This window comes from Sturnus vulgaris, chromosome 32, assembly GCF_052056855.1.
Source record: "Sturnus vulgaris isolate bStuVul1 chromosome 32, bStuVul1.hap1, whole genome shotgun sequence".
NCBI classification, from domain to species: domain Eukaryota; kingdom Metazoa; phylum Chordata; class Aves; order Passeriformes; family Sturnidae; genus Sturnus; species Sturnus vulgaris.
The window spans coordinates 189,019-210,084 of NC_142274.1; the positions used below are offsets into that span (position 1 = coordinate 189,019).

The 21,066-nt window shown below is 58.1% G+C and overlaps 2 protein-coding genes and 2 non-coding genes across 4 annotated transcripts; 3 read left to right on the forward strand and 1 right to left on the reverse strand.

Moving 5' to 3' along the window:
* The first annotated feature begins 1,216 nt into the window (after positions 1-1,216).
* Positions 1,217-1,289, forward strand: TRNAK-UUU (transfer RNA lysine (anticodon UUU)). Its single transcript has one exon. It is a non-coding gene; the product is annotated as a tRNA-Lys (tRNA).
* Positions 1,290-1,486: 197 nt separating this feature from the next.
* TRNAQ-CUG (transfer RNA glutamine (anticodon CUG)) lies at positions 1,487-1,558 on the forward strand. Its single transcript has one exon. It is a non-coding gene; the product is annotated as a tRNA-Gln (tRNA).
* Positions 1,559-2,715: 1,157 nt separating this feature from the next.
* On the forward strand, positions 2,716-13,386 carry LOC106864313 (long-chain fatty acid transport protein 2-like). The gene is made up of 10 exons (XM_088154813.1): positions 2,716-3,345; positions 4,967-5,176; positions 5,640-5,798; positions 8,175-8,299; positions 8,382-8,576; positions 10,918-11,008; positions 11,125-11,323; positions 11,409-11,506; positions 11,869-11,999; positions 13,032-13,386. The coding sequence occupies exons 1-10, from the start codon at positions 2,850-2,852 to the stop codon at positions 13,206-13,208; spliced, it is 1,881 nt and encodes a 626-aa protein (XP_088010939.1). The 5' UTR covers positions 2,716-2,849; the 3' UTR covers positions 13,209-13,386.
* A 324-nt stretch (positions 13,387-13,710) lies between these two features.
* On the reverse strand, positions 13,711-20,657 carry THAP7 (THAP domain containing 7). Its single transcript, XM_088154822.1, has 5 exons — positions 20,591-20,657; positions 19,486-19,565; positions 17,913-18,068; positions 16,404-16,538; positions 13,711-15,019 (listed from the first exon to the last, which is right to left on the reverse strand). The coding sequence occupies exons 2-5, from the start codon at positions 19,563-19,565 to the stop codon at positions 14,419-14,421; spliced, it is 972 nt and encodes a 323-aa protein (XP_088010948.1). The 5' UTR covers positions 20,591-20,657; the 3' UTR covers positions 13,711-14,418.
* Between the last annotated feature and the right edge of the window lie 409 nt (positions 20,658-21,066).

The following is a 21,066-nucleotide window of genomic DNA, read 5'->3' on the forward strand; positions in this document are numbered from 1 at the left end:
AAATGTTGGGAGATGTGAGGGGTGAAAATGCCGGGAAACGTGAGGGGAGAAAATGGCGGGAAACGTGAGGGGAAAAAATGGCGGGAAACGTGAGGGGACAAAATGGCGGGAAACGTGAGGGGAAAAAATGGCGGGAAACGTGAGGGGGAAAAAATGGCGGAAAACGTGAGGGGAGAAAATGGCGGGAAACGTGAGGGGACAAAATGGCGGGAAATGTGAGGGGACAAAATGGCGGAAAACGTGAGGGGTGAAAATGGCAGGAAATGTGAGGTAAAAATAAGAAATATCAGGGGGAAAATGTCGGGAAACTTGAGGGGAGAAATGTTGGGAGATGTGAGGGGGAAAAAGTGGAAAACGTGAGGGGGAAATATGGCGGGAAGAGTGAGGGGAGAAAATGCCAGGAAACGTGAGGGGGGAAAGGGTGGAAGTGGTGAGGTAAAAAACTGGGAAAAGGGTGAAAAGGTGAAAAACGTGAGGGTGGAAATAATGGTTAATTAAATTATTCAAGTGTGACAGGAATAATAATATTAGTTATATTAATGTCACTAATAATAATAATAATAATAATAATAATAATAGATAAATATGAAATTATAATATGTAATACTAATTTATTATTATTATCACAAATGTGGTTACTATTTTAATTTATTCCAGTATAGTTATATATTACTCTATTGCTATATTGTTGCATTTTATATTTTATATTATTTTTTATTATTTTTATATTTTAATCTTTATTATTTATTATTATTGTTATTGTTAATAGCAGTAGTAGTTATAGTAAAAAAATTATTTTGTAGTAAACCCCAGAAATTCCTCACTCGAGGAGCAGGAAGGCTCAGGACAGCCTGGGGGAAGCCACCAGCCAAAAAAAAACCCAAATAAAATCATTTCTGTCTCTTCCGAAGCACGGAAATTGATTCCTGCAGAAAACCTTTGAGGATTTTTGGGGTTAAATCCATCCAAAACAAAAAAAAAAAAAATCCCCAATTCCGTTTTCCGAGCGAGGCAAATTCCCTATGGGGCAAAACTTATCCTGCCTCCTGCTTGCCTCAACCCTGGCGGCTTTTCTACTTAAAATCCCCCAAATCCTCACGTTTCTCAGTAAGAACATGAGATTTTTCCCTGAAAACGTGACATTTTTCCCTAAAAAAAATGATTTTTTTTTTCTCAGGCCCGGGTTAGCGCCGCTGTGCCCCGCAGCGCCCCAAGAGCCCGGATAGCTCAGTCGGTAGAGCATCAGACTTTTAATCTGAGGGTCCAGGGTTCAAGTCCCTGTTCGGGCGACTCTCCTTTTTTTCTTTTTTTCTCTTTTTCATCTCTTTTTTTTTTTTTCCCGTTTTTCCCTTTTTTCAGCCCAACCCCGGCTGTTCCTCCCCCCCCCACCCCCCCCGCTCCCCTCTCCCCCCTCCCCTCCCCCCCCCATCCCCGGGGTCTCTTTTTCGTGGCGGAGGGAGCGCGCGGAGGGAGCGCAGCGCGAGCCGGTCCCATGGTGTAATGGTGAGCACTCTGGACTCTGAATCCAGCGATCCGAGTTCGAATCTCGGTGGGACCTTCAGCCTCACCTTGTTGTTTTTTTTTTTTTTTTTTTTTTACGTGACGTCATCCCAGGTGGGGACACCCCTCCCCGTGTCACACACCCCCCACCCCCGGCCACGTGACACCCGGTGCTGGTTCGGCACTTCGACCCGAGGTGACCCCAAACTCGCTGACACCGCGGTTGTGGAATCCCCCGTGCCCCGAGCAAAGGGCGGCGCCCGGCGCCTTGTCCCCGGCTGCCGCCCAAAAAAACATCCCCGGGGCCATCGGGATGGGATGGGATGGAGGAGGTGGGGCCGCTGAATTTTGGGGGAGGAACGGGAGATTTGTGAAGTTCCTCCCTCCCCCCCCCCAAAAAAAAAAAAAAAAAAAAAAAAAAGGGGATGGGAAGGTTTGGAGAGTTTGGAGAGTTGGGGTTTGCACCCAAAAAAAATTAAGGCCGAAAGGGTTTTTCGGGTTTTGTACAAAGGGATGTTCCGGGAATTTGGGGTTGCTTGGGGAGTTTGGGGTTCAGCTGAGAGGTGAAAGGTGGGGGGGGGGGGGGTCTCACCTGCCCGCCAGGTGTGCCCGGAGCTGCTCCTGGCGCTGCTCCCAGGGCTGAGGGGGACGGACGGATGGACGGAAGGACAAACGGACACGGTGACGGATGAGCTGGGCGGGTGCCTGGGTGTCGAAGTGGAAGGACGGACACGCAGACGTGTGGACACACGGACACACAGACGACACCCACACGGACACAGGGACACGCAGACGGACAGACAGACAGACGCAGGGACACACAGACGGGCAGAGTGACAGAGGCCCAGCTGGACAGACAGACAGACAGGGTGGCAGAGGCCGGACAGCTGGACAGCCATGGTGGCAGAGGGCAGTTGGCTGGACAGACGGACAGACAGACAGACAGGGTGCCAGGGGCCAAGTGGTCAGAGACATGGACAGCTGGGGTAGCAGAGGCCGGACAGACGGACAGCCAGGGTGACAAATGCTGGATGACTGGACAGACGGACAGGTGTGGTGGCAGAGGCTGGACAGACGGACAGACAGGGTGACAAAGGCTGGACAGACGGACAGCCGGGGTGCCAGGGACCACAGAGCCACCCAGCCACGGGAGCCGCTGCCTGCAGAGCCACACCCTGGGGCGTGGAAGGGAAAACGCAAAAAAAAAAAAAAAAAAAAAAAAGAAGCAAACAGACAGCGAGGCACCAAACAGCTGCGAACTCCGGCCCCCGGCAACGCCACAGCCCCAGCACGGCCGGGCCAAAGGTTGCCCGGGCGGACCTTGGCCACCGGCACCGCCAGCTCTGGCCATGGCGATGCTGGGGGCCCTGGTGGCCACCGTGGCCGGGCTGCTGCTGGTCGCGCTGCTGGTGGCCGCGGCCGCAGCCCGGCTGGCACCGTTCCTGTGGCAGGATTTGATGTTCTTCGCCACCATGGTCCGGTCGTCGCTGCGGTGCCACCGTCGCCTGCGCCGCCGTCCCGCCGTCACCTTGCTGGACGTGTTCCGGCAGCACGCCCGGAGCCGGCCTCGCCAGCCCCTGCTGCGCTTCCAGGACGACATTTACACCTTCGAGGACATGGACAGGGCCAGCAACCGAGCGGCCTGGGCCCTGTCGCGGCGCCTGGGGCTGCGGAGCGGCAGCACCGTGGCCGTGTTCCTGCCCAACGAGCCGGCCTACGTGTGGACGTGGCTAGCGCTGGCCAAGCTGGGCTGTGCCATGGCCTGCCTCAACTGCAACGTGCGGGGCCGGGCCCTGCGGCACGCGCTGGAGGCGGCCCACGCCACCCTGGTGCTGGCCAGTCCTGGTGAGAGGGGACAGCAGGACACTGGGGGCGACTTTGGGGACATGGAAGGGTTGTGGTCACTGAGGGGACAGCAGGACATTGGGGGCGACTTTGGGGACATGGAAGGGTTGTGGTCACTGAGGGGACAGCAGGACATTGGGGGGGTTGTGGTCACCATGGCCACCGTGAGGGGACAGCAGGACATTCCGGGTGGCTTTGGGGACATGGGGGGTTGTGGCCGCCATCTCCTTGCCAGCCCTGGTGACAGGAGTGGCTGGGGTGGTTGGTCAGGGGGGCTGTGGGGACAGAGGTGTCCTGGGGGTGCAGCCAGCAAGGCCACCATGGTCCCTGTGTGTCACTGTCCCTGTGTGTGTCACTGTCCCTGCGTGTGTCACTGTGTGTGTGTCACTGTGTGTGTCACTATGTGTGTGTGTCACTGTCCCTGTGTGTGTCCCTGTGTGTGTCCCTGTGTGTGTCACTGTCCCTGTGTGTGTGTCACTGTCCCTGCGTGTGTCCCTGTGTGTCCCCGTGTGTGTCACTGTCCCTGTGTGTGTGTCACTCTCCCCGTGTGTGTCACTGTGTGTGTGTGACTGTGTGTCACTGTCCCCGTGTGTGTCACTGTCCCCGTGTGTGTCACTGTGTGTGTGTGACTGTGTGTCACTGTCCCCGTGTGTGTCACTGTCCCCGTGTGTGTCACTGTCCCCGTGTGTGTCACTGTCCACGTGTGTGTCACTCTGTGTGTGTGTGTGACTGTGTGTCACTGTCACTGTGTGTGTCACTGTCCCCGTGTGTGTCCCTGTGTGTGTCCCTGTGTGTGTCACTGTCCCCGTGTGTGTCACTGTGTGTGTCACTGTGTGTGTGTCACTGTCCCTGTGTGTGTCACTGTCACTGTGTGTGTGTCACTGTGTGTGTGTCACTGTCACTGTGTGTGTCACTGTCCCCGTGTGTGTCACTGTCCCCGTGTGTGTCACTGTCCCCGTGTGTGTGTCACTGTCCCCGTGTGTGTCACTGTCCCCGTGTGTGTGTCACTGTCCCCGTGTGTGTCCCTGTGTGTGTGTCACTGTCCCTGTGTGTGTCACTGTGTGTGTGTCACTGTCCCCGTGTGTGTCACTGTCCCCGTGTGTGTGTCACTGTGTGTGTGTCACTGTCCCCGTGTGTGTCACTGTGTGTGTGTCACTGTCCCTGTGTGTGTCACTGTCCCCGTGTGTGTCACTGTCCCCGTGTGTGTCACTGTCCCCGTGTGTGTGTCACTGTCCCTGTGTGTGTCACCGTGTGTGTCACTGTCCCTGAATGTGTGTGTCACTGTGTGTGTCACTGTGTGTGTGTCACTGTCCCCGTGTGTGTGTCACTGTCCCTGTGTGTGCGTCACTGTCCCTGTGTGTGTCACTGTCCCCTCCGTGTGTGTCACCATCACAGGACCCTTTTTGGGGTGCCCAGGGTGCCCCTCAGGGAGGTTTGGGGCGCCCACACGGCCACGGTTCATATTTGGGACGTGTCTGGTGCCCACCTGGAGTGCTTTGGGATGTCTGGGGTGCCCACCTGCCCAGGTGCCCATTCCAGGCTCCCTCAGGTGCACCCCCCGGCCCTTGGTGTCCCCTCCCCGACCCCGTGGGACATTCCCGGTGTCCCTGTGTCCCCGCAGAGCTCCGGGAGGCCGTGGAGGAGGTGCTGCCCGACCTGCAGCGCGACGGCGTCCGCGTCTTCTACCTGAGCCAGGTGTCGCCCACGCCAGGTGTCGAGGCCCTGCTCGGTGCCATCGAGGCTGCCCCCGACGAGCCCCCGCCCGCCTGGCACCGCGCCGGCGTCACCGCCGACTCCAAGGCCATGTACATCTACACCTCGGGCACCACAGGTGAGCTGGGGCACCTGCCCGGGCTGGCCTGGACCAGACGGTGTGCGTGGAGAGGAGGGGGCTGGGGGGGGTCTTTTCTCCAGCCCAGATCCACCTGGGCCAGGTGTGTCGTGGGCAGGGCAGCACAGGTGGCTTGGAGGGGTCTGGGGGTTCTTTCTCCAGCCTTGACCATCACGGCTTTACCTGGGCCAGGTGTGTCCTGGCTGTGTCCATGGGAGGGTCCAAACCTGTGCCTGGTTTGTCCTCCTTGGGGTGGGGTTGGACCTCTCTGGTCAACCCTTGGTTCAAGCCAGACCCAACCCCTGAGCATCACGGGTCCACCTGGGCCAGGTGTGTCCTGGCCGTGTCCATGGGAAGGTTGGTCATCACTCCCTGGATGACCACCTGGACGAGGTTCCTCGTGGCTTCTCCAAGAAGGGACAAAGACCCCCAGGACCCCAATCCCCACCCGGTGTCCCCTCAGGGCTGCCCAAGGCCGCGGTGATCACGGAGATGAAGCTGCTGATGGTGGCCAGCCTGGCCCGCATCTGTGGCCTGCGGGCTGATGACGTCGTGTACACAACACTGCCACTCTACCATTCGGCCGGGCTGCTGGTCGGCATAGGGGGGTGCCTCGATATCGGTAAGAGCCCCCCAAAACACGGGAATGGGCACGGGAGGGGTGGGAGGCATGGATGGATGGATGATGGATGGATGATGGATGATGGATGGATGGATGATGGATGATGGATGATGGATGATGGATGGATGATGGATGGATGATGGATGATGGATGATGGATGGATGATGGATGGATGGATGATGGATGATGGATGGATGATGGATGATGGATGATGGATGGATGGATGATGGATGATGGATGATGGATGGATGATGGATGGATGATGGATGGATGATGGATGATGGATGGATGGATGATGGATGATGGATGGATGATGGATGGATGATGGATGGATGATGGATGATGGATGATGGATGGATGGATGATGGATGATGGATGGATGGATGATGGATGGATGATGGATGATGGATGGATGATGGATGGATGATGGATGGATGGATGGATGATGGATGGATGATGGATGGATGGATGGATGGATGGATGGATGATGGATGATGGATGATGGATGGATGATGGATGATGGATGGATGATGGATGGATGATGGATGGATGGATGGATGATGGATGGATGATGGATGGATGGATGGATGATGGATGATGGATGGATGATGGATGATGGATGATGGATGATGGATGATGGATGATGGATGATGGATGATGGATGATGGATGATGGATGATGGATGATGGATGGATGATGGATGATGGATGGATGATGGATGATGGATGGATGATGGATGGATGGATGGATGATGGATGATGGATGATGGATGGATGATGGATGATGGATGGATGATGGATGATGGATGGATGATGGATGGATGATGGATGGATGATGGATGGATGATGGATGGATAATGGATGGATGATGGATGGATGATGGATGATGGATGGATGATGGATGGATGATGGATGGATGATGGATGATGGATGATGGATGATGGATGGATGATGGATGATGGATGATGGATGATGGATGATGGATGATGGATGATGGATGATGGATGATGGATGATGGATGGATGGATGATGGATGATGGATGATGGATGATGGATGATGGATGATGGATGGATGATGGATGGATGATGGATGGATGGATGGATGGATGATGGATGGATGATGGATGGATGATGGATGGATGGATGATGGATGATGGATGGATGATGGATGATGGATGGATGATGGATGGATGATGGATGATGGATGATGGATGGATGGATGATGGATGATGGATGGATGATGGATGATGGATGGATGATGGATGGATGATGGATGATGGATGGATGATGGATGGATGATGGATGATGGATGATGGATGGATGGATGATGGATGATGGATGATGGATGATGGATGGATGATGGATGGATGATGGATGATGGATGGATGATGGATGGATGATGGATGATGGATGATGGATGGATGGATGATGGATGATGGATGGATGATGGATGATGGATGGATGATGGATGGATGATGGATGATGGATGATGGATGATGGATGATGGATGATGGATGGATGATGGATGATGGATGATGGATGATGGATGGATGATGGATGGATGATGGATGGATGATGGATGGATGGATGATGGATGGATGATGGATGATGGATGATGGATGGATGATGGATGATGGATGATGGATGGATGATGGATGATGGATGATGGATGGATGGATGATGGATGGATGGATGATGGATGGATGATGGATGGATGATGGATGGATGATGGATGGATGATGGATGATGGATGATGGATGGATGATGGATGATGATGGATGATGGATGGATGATGGATGATGGATGATGGATGGATGATGGATGATGGATGATGGATGGATGATGGATGATGATGGATGATGGATGGATGATGGATGATGGATGATGGATGATGGATGATGGATGATGGATGGATGATGGATGATGGATGATGGATGGATGATGGATGATGGATGGATGGATGATGGATGGATGATGGATGGATGATGGATGATGGATGGATGGATGATGGATGATGGATGATGGATGGATGATGGATGGATGATGGATGATGGATGGATGATGGATGGATGATGGATGGATGATGGATGGATGATGGATGGATGATGGATGATGGATGATGGATGGATGGATGATGGATGATGGATGGATGATGGATGATGGATGATGGATGATGGATGATGGATGATGGATGATGGATGGATGATGGATGGATGGATGATGGGTGATGGATGGATGATGGATGATGGATGATGGATGATGGATGGATGGATGTTGATGGATGATGGATGGATGATGGGTGATGATGGGTGATGGATGAAGTCAAGGCCCCAGGCCCCAAGTCCTGTTGTCACCGTCCCCATGCCGTGTCCCCCAGGTGCCACCTGTGTCCTGCGCTCCAAGTTTTCGGCCTCCCAGTTCTGGGCCGACTGCCGGCGCTACAACGTCACCGTCATCCAGTACGTGGGCGAGCTCATGCGCTACCTGTGCAACACACCCCAGGTGAGACCCCAAACCCCCCTGAGGGCTCAGGGGTGCTCTGGACACGCCCCGAGGTGTCCCCTGTCCCCCCGTCCCCCCCCAGCGCCCCGATGACCGCGAGCACGGCGTGTGCATGGCCCTGGGCAACGGCCTGAGGGCCGAGGTGTGGAAGGAATTCCTGCGGCGCTTCGGGCCCGTGGCCATCTGGGAGTTCTACGGAGCCACCGAGGGCAACGCCGGCTTCATCAACTACACCGGGAAGGTCGGAGCCGTGGGCAGGGCCAACAGGTTCCTGCAGGTGAGCAGGTGATCCTCGGGGTGGGGCACCGGGGGTGGCACCGGGGATGTGGGGATGGTGACGGTGACGAGGGGATGGTGACGGTGACGAGGGGATGGTGACAATGATGAGGGGATGGCACTGCTGACAAGGGGATGGTGACAATGATGATGGGATGGTGACAATGACGAGGGATGGTGACAATGATGAGAAGATGGCACCGGTGCCAAGTGGGTGGCGCCGGTGCCAGGAGGCTCCAGCGGGGCCGCCCAGGTTGGGTTTGAACCCAGGTTGGGTTTGAGCCCAGGTTGAGGTTGTGCCCAGGTGGAGGTTGAGCCCAGGTTGAGGTTGAGCCCAGGTTGGGGTTGAGCCCAGGTGGGGTTGAGCCCAGGTTGGGTTTGAGCCCAGGTGGGGGTTGAGCCCAGGTTGGGTTGAGCCCAGGTTGGGTTGAGGCCAGGTTGGGGTCGAGCCCAGGTTGGGTTGAGCCCAGGTGGGGGTTGAGCCCAGGTTGGGTTGAGCCCAGGTTGGGGTTGAGCCCAGGTTGGGTTGAACCCAGGTTGGGGTTGAGCCCAGGTTGGGTTGAGCCCAGGTTGGGGTTGAGCCCAGGTTGGGTTGAGCCCAGGTGGGGGTTGAGCCCAGGTGGGGGTTGAGCCCAGGTTGGGTTGAGCTCAGGTTGGGTTGAGCTCAGGTTGGGTTGAGCGCAGGTTGGGTTGAGCCCAGGTTGGGTTGAGCCCAGGTTGGGTTGAGCCCAGGTGGGGGTTGAGCCCAGGTTGGGTTGAGCCCAGGTTGGGTTGAGCCCAGGTTGGGTTGAGCCCAGGTTGAGTTTGAGCCCAGGTGGGGGTTGAGCCCAGGTTGGGTTGAGCCCAGGTTGGGTTGAGCCCAGGTTGGGTTGAGCCCAGGTTGGGGTGAGCCCAGGTTGGGTTGAGCCCAGGTTGGGGTGAGCCCAGGTTGGGGTTGAGCCCAGGTTGGGGTGAGCCCAGGTTGGGTCGAGCCCAGGTTGGGTTGAGCCCAGGCTGGGTTGAGCCCAGGTTGGGTTGAGCCCAGGTTGGGTTGAGCCCAGCAGGGGGGTCTTGGATGCCCCTCCCGGGGGCGGAGCCAGCAGTGACGTCACCAAGGGAAGTGACCACCGTCCACGGGCTTGGGCCGGCACCAAGAGTCCCCAAAGCCCCTTTTCTCACCCAAAATGGGCCCTCTCCACCTGGTTGGCCAACCTTGACTCAGCAGTGTTGACTCACAGCCTGGTTTGGGGTTTTTTGGGGGTTTTTGGGGTGTCCATGGGGATCTGGTCACGTCTTTGGTGCCACCTCTCAGTCCCCACCCACCTGCTGAGCAAAAGTGACAAAAATCAGATTCTTTTCCCCCCGTTTTTCCCCATTGTGTTGTCCCCTGGAAGATCCCACCATGAGTTCATTCCCTGTTTGAATGGGTCAAATGAAACCTTATTTAAATGGGTTTAAATGAGATTTCGTTTTAATGATTTCAACGAAAAGATTTGAAATTAAGGGCAATTAAAAAAAAAATGGTCAGGGACAAACGGACAAATTAATGGCAATTAAAAACAAATGGTCAGGAACAAACGGACAAATAAAAGGCAATTAAAAAGAAATGGTCAGGGACAAATGGACAAATTAACAATAATTAAAAAGAAATGGGGACAGATGGACAAATTAAAGACAAAAACAAATGGTAGGAGACAAATGGACAAATTAATGACAATTAAAAAGAAATGGTCAGGAACAAACGGATAAATTAACAGTAATTAAAAAGAAATGATCGGAAACAAATGGACAAATTAAAGACAATTAAAAAGAAATGGGGACAAATGGACAAATTAAAGACAATTAAAAACAAATGGTTGGGGACAAGCAGACAAATTAACGACAGTTGAAAAGAAATGGGGACAAATGGGCAAATTAAAGGCAAATAAAAGCAAATGGTCGGAGACAAACGGGCAAATTAAAGACAATTAAAAAGAAATGGGGACAAATGGACAAATTAATGACAATTGAAACGGGGACAAATGGGCAAATTAAAGGCAAATAAAAGCAAATGGTCGGAGACAAACGGGCAAATTAAAGGCAATTAAGAACAAATGGTCAAAGACAAAGGAACAAATTAAAGACAATTAAAAACAAATGGTCAAAGACAAAGGAACAAATTAAAGGCAATTAAAAACAAATGGTCAAAGTCAAAGGAACAAATTAAAGACAATGAAATGTTTTGAATCCCCAGAAGGTCGGGATGGGGCAGGACACGCCCAGGGGCGTTCCCTGGGACGGACCAAATCCCGGCAGAGCTCACCTGGCCCCGGCAGGAATTTCTCCTGCCCGTTTTTCACGCCGGCTTTGTCCCTGCCCCGCAGCTCTTCGCTCCCTTCGAGCTGATCCGCTACGACGTGGAGCAGGACGAGCCCGTGCGCGACGAGCGAGGGCTCTGCGTCCCCGTCCGAGCCGGTAAGGGCCGCGCCAAAATCACCCCTCAGCCCCGGCCACCGCCCTCCTGGCCACTGCAAGCCACCGGAGAGAAGCCAAGGAGGGAGGAGTCGAGCATCCTGCAACCCTCCCCGAAGGTGAGACGGGGCTGCTGGTGGTGAAGATCACCAAGAACACGCCGTTCCACGGCTACGCCGGCGACTCGCAGAAGACGGAGAAGAAAATCCTGAGGGACGTCCTGGCCAAAGGCGACGCCTTCTTCAACAGCGGCGACCTGCTGCTCATGGACGGCCAGAGGTTCATCTACTTCCAGGACCGCGTGGGCGACACTTTCCGGTAACTCCCGGTCGCTCCCCCCGGTGCTCCGTGCCCGGCCCCCCCAAACCCCGGCCGTGACAGCTCCGTCCTTTGTCCTCCCCAGCTGGAAAGGGGAGAACGTGGCCACGACGGAGGTGGAGGCCACGCTGGCCTCGGTGAGCTTCATCCAGGAGGTCAACGTGTACGGCGTGGCCGTGCCGGGTGAGTGGCACCGACAGCAGCAGCTGGCGGTGTTTGAGCGTCCCCAAAAACACCGAGGGGGTTCAGAAAGGGAATTTTAACACCCAGAGTTGTTTAGAGCACCAAACATCCCCAAGGATCCCCCAGAAAGAGTTGAAAAGGGGATTTGGTTGCCCAAAAGCAAGAGTCAGGTGCCGGGTTGGGTCATTGTGGCCACCAAAGAGGCCAAAACGGGAAGAATTCACCCAAAACGAGCGCCCGGCATCGTTCCGGGCACAGACCCACCCAAAACACTTTTGGCCACAACCGACCCCCTCCAGTAGCCCGGGGAGGGGCCTGGAGGGGTTCTGGCAGCCGCAGGTGACGGCGGGCGATGCCGGCAGGGTGCGAGGGCCGCTGTGGCATGGCCGCCGTGTGCCTCAAGGCCGGCGCCGCCTTCGACGGGGACGAACTGTTCGCCTTCACACGGGACACGCTGCCCGCCTACGCCGCCCCCCGCTTCGTCCGCATCCAGGTGAGACCCGCGGGGCTCCCGGCGGGGACTCGGGGTGAGGATGATGCGGCACGATCCGAGGGGGGGGTGGGAAATGGATTCAAAGCGGCTCAAAATCCGCCCTAAAATCGGGTTAAAAATGGCCAGAAAGTGTTCTTAAAAAGCCCCAAATCGGTCCAAACTCCAGGGGTTTCTGGGGAAAATACTCGTAAGGAACTCCTAAAGAAATCTGCCCTTACAAATGGCAAAAAAAAATTTAAAAATTCCTAAAAATGTCCCCCCAAAAGTCTGGGAGTGCTCAGTCACGGCAGGATGGAATCAGGGAATGGTTTGGGTGGGAAGGGATTTTAGAGCTGGAATCAGGGAATGGTTTGGGTTGGATTCCCCAATCCCTCTGTCCTTGTCTCAGGAGTTCCCCAATCCCTTTGTCCCTATCCTGGGGATTTCCAAATTCCTTTGTCCCTATTCAGGAGTTCCCCAATCCCTTTGTCCCTATCCTGGGGATTTCCAAATTCCTTTGTCCCTATTCAGGAGTTCCCCAATCCCTTTGTCCCTATCCTGGGGATTTCCAAATTCCTTTGTCCCTATTCAGGAGTTCCCCAATCCCTTTGTCCCTATCCTGGGGATTTCCAAATTCCTTTGTCCCTATTCAGGAGTTCCCCAATCCCTTTGTCCCTATCCTGGGCGTTCCCCAATCCCTTTGTCCCTATCCTGGGGGTTCCCCAATCCCTCTGTCCCTACCCTGGGCGTTCCCCAATCCCTTTGTCCCTGTCCTGGGCGTTCCCCAATCCCTTTGTCCCTGTCCCAGGAGTTCCCCAATCCCTCTGTCCCTACCCTGGGGGTTCCCCAATCCCTTTGTCCCTATTCAGGAGTTCCCCAATCCCTTTGTCCCTATCCCAGGAGTTCCCCAATCCCTCTGTCCCTATCCTGGGCGTTCCCCAATCCCTCTGTCCCTATTCAGGAGTTCACCAATCCCTTTGTCCCTATTCAGGAGTTCCCCAATCCCTCTGTCCCTATCCTGGGCGTTCCCCAATCCCTTTGTCCCGTCCCCAGGACTCCCTGGAGATCACGGGCACCTTCAAGCAGTGCAAGAACAACCTGGTCAGGGAGGGTTTTGACCCCGGTGCCATCCGGGACCGTTTGTTCTTCCGCGACGACGCCCGCGGCTCCTACGTGCCCCTGACCCCGGAAACCTTCGCCGCCATCCGGGACATGAAGCTCAGCCTCTAGCGGCTCCTCCGGGCCCCTGACGGCCCCGGGATAATTAGCAAAGGTTAATTTGGGGTTAATCAAGCACTTTTGGGGTTCTTTTGGGGAGGTTTGAACCACGCTGGAGCAAGAGAGGTTGGTGCGAGCCCGCGCCGGTGCCTCTGTGCTGTGGAAATTAAATTAAAACTGAAATTCCCAATCTTCGGCTGCCGGGTTTTGGGGTTTGGACTCGCTCCTGATCCTGGTTCTGGGTCCTTGTTTGATCTGGAGCCCCCCCAAAAAATTTCGTCCTGTTCGCTCCCCGGGTTCTGATCTGGAACAAATCCCTGGGAATTCCATCCCAGCCCCTCACCAACCCCACAGAGGATGAAATTTCTTCCCAATATCCCTCAATACCCCGAATAATAAATCCAGCGTCCTAAACCTCCCCATTCCCACTGCCATGCCGCTCCTCCTCTGAATTCCTGTCCCTAATCGCCTCCCCCAAGGCATCCTCCCCAAAAACCCCACGAATTCCACGTGGAAAAGCTGAAATGTTTTATTTACAAACCTCCCCGGCGCTGCTGAGCCTCTCGGAGCCGGCGATTCCTCAGCGCCCTCCTCCTCCATCCCCCGGGGGCTCTTTGGGGGCTTTTTGGGGTTCCTGGGGGGCTCTTGGGGGCTTTTTGGGGCTCCTCAAGGACACCCTGGGGCTCCTTGGAGGCCCTTTGGGGCTCCTCGGGGTTCCCTGGGGGCTTTTTGGGGCTCCTTGAGGCTCCTTGGGGGCCCTTTGGGACTCCTCGAGGACATCTTGGTGGGTCCTCGGGGCTTTTTGGGGCTCTTGGGTTCCTTGGGGGCTTTTTGGGGACTCCTTGGGGCTCCTCAGGGACACCTCGGGGCTCCTTGGGGACCCTTTGGGGCTCCTTGGGACACCTCAAGGACTCCTTGGGGCTCCTTGGGGCTTTTTGGGGACTCCTTGGAGGCTCCTCGGGGCTCCTGGGGACTCCTCAAGGACTCCTTGGGGCTCTCGGGGCTCCTCAGGGACTCCTTGGTGGCTCCTCGGGGCTATGTTGGGGCTCCTCGAGGGCTCCTTGGGATTCCTGGGGGCTCTTTGGGGCTACTCGAGGACTCCTTGGGGACTTTTGGGGGCTCCTCGAGGACTCCTCAAGGACTCGTTGGGGCTTTTTGGGGCTTTTTTGGGCTCCTTGAGGGCTCTTTGTGGCTCCTCGGGGCTGGCAGCACCGACAATTCCTCAGCGCCCTCCTCCTCCTCCTCCTCCTCCATCCCCAAGCGCCTCCCCGCCCTCCACCATCCCCGCCGGCTCCTTGGGGCTCCTGGGTGGCTCCTTGGGGCTCCTGGGTGGCTCCTTGAGGCTCCTCCGGGGCTCGGGGCCCGCTCTCCTCTCCCTCTGCAGCTCGGCCAGGCGCAGCCTCAGCCTCTGCTCTCTCCTTTTGCCGGCCTGGAGCTGCCGCTGCGCTTTGTCCAGCGCGTCCAGCGCGGCCTCGGCTCGGCGCTTCCAGAGCAGCGCGCTGCCCACCTGGTAGCTGTGCTCGCTCTGGATGTACGAGCCGGCCCGCGGCGGCAGCCGCAGCATGAACACGGAGGGCGACGGGGGTCCCGCGGGGGCTGCGGGGGTCGGGGGGGCTCCCTCGGGCAGAGCGGGAGTGGTCGTGGCTTCCTCGTCGCCCGTGGCTACCAGCAGAGTCTCGGGCACGGAGCCGCAGGGGCCGGGCAGGGCCGGGACGCCGCCGTGGTCGCCGGCCGGGGGCGGGCCCGGGTCTTTGGTGTCCCGGGGGAAGCAGGAGGCGTCCGAGGGGAACGGGGGGTGCGGAGGGGACGGGAGGGGGTCCCGTCTGTGGGAGGAGGGGCAGGGGTCATCATGGGGAGACCCCCAAAGTGTCCCCAGAGCGTCGGGACGGTGACAGGGGTGGGGGAGATCCGGGGGGAATGAATTTGGGGGTCCCAGGAGAATTTGGGGGATCCTGGGGTTGGGAGAGATCAGGAGGAATTTGGGGGTCCCAGGGGGAATCTGAGGGGGGGGTCCCACTGATGGGAGAGGCCCGGGGGGAATTTGGGGGTCCCGGGGGAAGCAGGAGGCGTCCGAGGGGAACGGGGGGTGCGGAGGGGACGGGAGGGGGTCCCGTCTGTGGGGAAAGGGACTGGGGTCATCATGGGGAGACCCCCAAAGTGTCCCCAGAGCGTCGGGACAGTGACAGAGAATGGGATAAGTCTGGGGGCAGCTTGGGGGTCTGGGGAGAATTTGGGGGATCTCAGAGATAGGAAAAGTCCGGGGAGAATTGGGGATCCCAGGGGGAATTTGGGGGTCCCGGGGGGAATGTGGGGAGGAATTTGGGGATGCGGAGGGGACGGGAGGGGGTCCCGTCTGTGGGGGGAGGGACAGGGGTCATCATGGGGAGACCCCCAAAGTGTCCCCAGAGCGTCGGGACAGTGACAGGGGTGGGGGAGATCCGGGGAAATGGAGGGTCTGGGGGAATTGGGGGAGTCCCAGGAGAATTTGGGGGGTCCTGGGGCTGGGAGAGGCTCAGGGGGAATTTGGGGGTGCGGAGGAGACGGGAGGGGGTCCCGTCTGTGGGAGGAGGGGCAGGGGTCATCATGGGGAGACCCCCAAAGTGTCCCCAGAGCGTCGGGACAGTGACAGGGGTGGGGGAGATCCGGGGGAAATTGGGGGTCCTGGGGGTGGGAGAGGTCCCAGGGAGATTTTGGGGGTCCCAGGAGGAACTGGGGGGTCTGGGGAAGAATTTGGGGGGGGTCCCAGGGGTGGGAGAGGTCAGAAGGAATTGGGGGAGAAGCCTGGGGGGGGTCCTGACGTGGGAAAGGTGTGGGGAGAATTTTGAGGTCCAGGGGGAAATTTGGGGGGGGTCTGGGTGTAATTTGGGGGGTCCCAGGTGTAATTTTGGGGGGGGGGGTCCCAGGTGTAATTTGGGGGGGTCCGGGTGGAATTTGGGGGGGGTCCCAGGTGTAATTTGGGGGGGGGGGGGGTCCCAGGTGTAATTTGGGGGGGTCCGGGTGGAATTTGGGGGGTCCCAGGTGTAATTTTGGGGGGGGGGGTCCCAGGTGTAATTTGAGGGCGATTGGGATGGAATTTGGGGGGTCCCGGGGGGTGTGACAGCCCCGGGGGTCCCGCAGGGAAGGGGGGGAAGGGTGGGGCCGTTTTGTCACAAAATTGGGGAGCCCCACCCCCGACCCCGACCCCCGACCCCCCCCCCCGGGTCTCACCTCCACCTGCGGGTGCTCCTCAGAGGTTTTGGGGGGTCGCTGTCGGCGGGGGGAGGGGGCTTGGGCCGGGGGGGCCGGGAGGGACCCACGGAGAACACGGTGGGGACGGCGCCTTCCTTCAGGCGGTGGTAGCCACTGGCGACGGGAAACGGGGGGGTCAGGGGCACCCCAAAAACTGGGGGGGGACCCCAAAACCTGGGGGGGCTCCGGGGGGACCCCAAAACCTGGGGAGGGGCTCTGGGGGGACCCCAAAACTGGAGGGAGACCCCAAAACCTGGGGGGAGACCCCAAAACTGGGGGAAGGGGCTCAGGGGGGACCCCAAAACCTGCGAGGGGACCCCAAAATTGGGAGGGGGACCCCAAAACCTGCGGGCAGCCCCCCAGCCAGGGGGGCTTGGGGTGCGGCCACCCAAAATCCTGGGGGGGGGGGGGGGTCCCCAAGATCCAGGGCCACCTGGAGTACCTGGGGGGGCACCTGGAATACCTGGGGGGATCCCTCATCTGCAGCCCCCCAAACTCACCTGTAGGGCCCCAGGGCTCACCTGTACCACCCAGGACACACCCGTACAAAGCTGAAGCCTCCAGGACACACCTGTACACATCTGTACACACACCTGTACTCACCTGTATTCACCTGTACTCACCTGTACACACACCTGCTCACAACTGTACTTACCTGTACACCCCTGTACTCACTTGTACACATACCTGTACACACCTGCACATACACCTGTACTCACCTGTATTCACCTGTATTCACCTGTACTCACCTGTACACACACCTGTACACACACCTGCTCACATCTGTACTCACCTGTACTCACCTGTACACGTACTTGTACACACACCTGTACACACACCTATACAGACCTGTACACACACCTGGACTCACCTGTACACACACCTGTACACACACCCTGTACTCACCTGTATTCACCTGTACACATCTGTACACACACCTGTACGCACACATGTACTCACCTGTACACACACCTGTACTCACACCTGCTCACATCTGTACTTACCTGTACACCCCTGTACTCACCTGTACACACACCTGTACTCACCTGTACATACACCTGTACTCACCTGTACACGCCTGTTCACACCTGCACTAACCTGTACACACCTGTACACACACCTGTACGCACCTGTTCACATCTGTACTCACCTGTACACACCTGTACCCACACCTGTACACTCACCTGTAGCCCACGAGCTCGAAGCAGGAGCTCTCGAAGTGCTGGGAACAGAAGTAGATGTACTTGGAGCTGGGGTCCCACCCCCCAGGACACACCTGTACACACCTGTACACACACCTGGACACACCTGGACACTCACCTGTAGCCCACGAGCTCGAAGCAGGAGCTCTCGAAGTGCTGGGAACAGAAGTAGATGTACTTGGAGCTGGGGTCCCACCCCCCAGGACACACCTGTACACACCTGGACACACACCTGGACACACCTGTACACACCTGTACACACACCTGGACACACCTGTACACTCACCTGTAGCCCACGAGCTCGAAGCAGGAGCTCTCGAAGTGCTGGGAACAGAAGTAGATGTACTTGGAGCTGGGGTCCCAGCGCCCCCCGCCCGCCGGGTCCCGTCTCCGGCTGTTCTCCAACCACTGAGCTCGGCGAGGATCGTCCCGGCGCGGCAGCCTGGCACAGCGACACCGGGACACCGGGACACGGGGACAGCGGGACAGCGACACCGGGACACGGGGACACAGCCACAGCGACACCGGGACACGGGGACAGCGACACCGGGACAGCCACACCGGGACACGGGGACACAGCCACAGCGACACCGGGACACCGGGACAGCGACACCGGGACATTGGGGACAGCGACACCGGGACAGTGACACCGGGACACGGGGACACGGGGACAGTGACACCGGGACACGGGGACACGGGGACAGCGACACCGGGACACGGGGACACGGGGACACAGCCACAGCGACACCGGGACAGCGACACCGGGACACGGGGACAGCGACACCGGGACATTGGGGACATTGGGGACACAGCAACAGCGACACCGGGACATTGGGGACAGCCACAGCGACACCGGGACACGCGACAGGGACACGGGGACACGGGGACAGCGACACGGGGACACGGGGACACAGCGACACCGGGACATTGGGGACACGGACAGCGACACGGACAGCGACACGGGGACATTGGAGACAGCGACATGGGGACATTGGGGACAGGGACAGCGACAGAGATATGGGACAGCGACATGGGGACAGGGACACAGATATGGGGACAGAGACAGGGACATGGGACAGGGACACAGGTAAAGCAACAGGGACATGGGGACAAGGGACACCAAGACAGGGACAGGGACACAGGGACACAGGAGGACACAGGGACACCAGGACAGGGACACAGTGAGGACACAGGTTGGAATACACAGGTCACACAAACGGTACAGGTGGCGCACGTGACAGAGTTCACAAAGGTGACACAGGTGACAGTCACAAAGGTGACACAGGTGAGCCACAAGGTCGCACTTCCCCTTGCCTCCATCCCCAACCCCTGCAGGGCTCAATGACACCTTCCTCCCCCCACACAGCTGGAAATGGAACAGTCCAGCCGGGCCCCGGTAAAGGGGAACAGGGCTGAGCCATTCCTCAAATGGGGGGGGGGACACACACACACACCTGGGACAGCCCATTGCTAGGGGGGGACACACACCTGGGAAAAGCCATTGCTAGGACAGGTGACACCGGTGCTAGCCTGTTGCTAGGGGAGGTGACACCTGTGACAGCCCGTTGCTAAGGGGGTGACACCTGGGACGGTCCATTGCTGGGGGGGGGTGGGGGGTGACCCCGGTGCCAGCCCATTGCTAAGGGCAGGTGACACCTGGGACAGCTCATTGCTTAGGGCAGGTGACACCTGTGACAGCCCGTTGCTAGGGGAGGTGACACACCGGTGCCATCCCGTTGCTAAGGGCTTCCTGGGCACAGGTGTGGCTCCAGCTCGGAGGTGTGCCCGCTGTCCCGGGGGTGTCCCCACTGCCCCAGGTGTGTCCCCGGTGTCCCGGGGGTGTCCCCGGTGTCCCTCACCGGTGGAAGGAGATGCCTCTGCCGCGGGTGTCGCGGGTGTCGCGGGTGCAGCAGCCGGCGGCGGAGCAGTGCCGGGGCATCTGCGGGGGGGGGGGGGCGGCGTCACCGAGCCGGCCCGGCCCCGACCCCAGCCCCGATCCCCGATCCCATTCCCAATTCCCGACCCCAGCCCCGATCCCCGATCCCATTCCCAATTCCCGACCCCAGCCCCGATCCCCGATCCCATTCCCAATTCCCGACCCCAGCCCCGATTCCCGATCCCGTTCCCAATTCCCGATCCCAGCCCCGATCCCCGATCCCCGATCCCATTCCCGATCCCATTCCCAATTCCCGATCGCAGCCCCGATCCCATTCCCAATTCCCGATCCCATCCGCGATTCCCGATCTCTTTGCCGATCCCCGATCCCATTCCCAATTCCCGATCCCATTCCCAATTCCCGATCCCATCCGCGATTCCCGATCTCTTTGCCGATCCCCGATCCCATTCCCAATTCCCGATCCCATTCCCAATTCCCGATCCCATTCCCGACTCTCGATCCCATTCCCGACTCTCGATCCCATTCCCGATTTCATCCCCAATCCCATTCCCGATTTCATCCCCGATCCCCGATCTCATTCCCAACTCTCGATCCTATTCCTGATCCCATCCCCGATCCCATCCCCGATTCCCGATCCCATCCCCGATTCCCGAACCCATCCCCGATCCCCGTTCCCATCCCCGATCCCCGTTCCCATCCCCGATCCCATTCCCGATTCCCGATCCCATTCCCGATTCCCGATCCCATTCCCGATCCCCGATCCCATTCCCAATTCCCAATCCCATCCCCGATCCCCGATCCCCGATCCCATTCCCGATCCCCGATTCCCGATCCTATTCCTGATCCCATCCCCGATCCCCGATCCCTCACCCCCAGCGTGCCCCCCCCCACCCCCTCACCGCGGCCTGCCCCGCTCCGCTCCCCCCCCCCACTGACATCTCCCCTGCACGGTCGGAACCCCCTCCCCGTGCCCTCCCGCCATCCCGCACCGCCCCTTTGCCCACTTTTTCCCCGTTTTTCTCCCATTTTTCCCCATTTTTCCCCTCCTCGTCCCGTTCCGGCCCCACCTCTGCGCTCCCATCCCGCCGCCGCCGCGGCCTCCACGGAGCTCTCGCGAGACTCGCCGAGATCCGCGAGAACACCCCCGCCCCCCCAAAAAAGCACCATTGGCCCCGCCTCATTCTCCTCATTGGCTGAGACTCCAATGCCTCGTTTGCATTCCTCGCTGTGATTGGCTGATCGAGCCGCGCCCCCGCATCAGCAGCTATATAAGCCCCGCCCCTTCGTCCTCATTAGCAGTCAAGCCCCGCCCCTCGCCGCGGGCCCCTCCCCCGGATTTTGGGGGAATTTCAGGGGATTTTGGGGGGTTTTGGGGGAGTTTCAGCGGATTTTGGGGGGTTTTGGGACATTTCCCCCCCAGTTGGGGTAGAAAGGGTTTTAGGCCCCCTCCCCCGAGCAGACTGTGGCGGTTTGGAGAGATTATGAAGGTTTTTTTGAGGGGTTTCAACCCCCCCCCACTGAGGGCAAAGACGTTTTTGGGGTG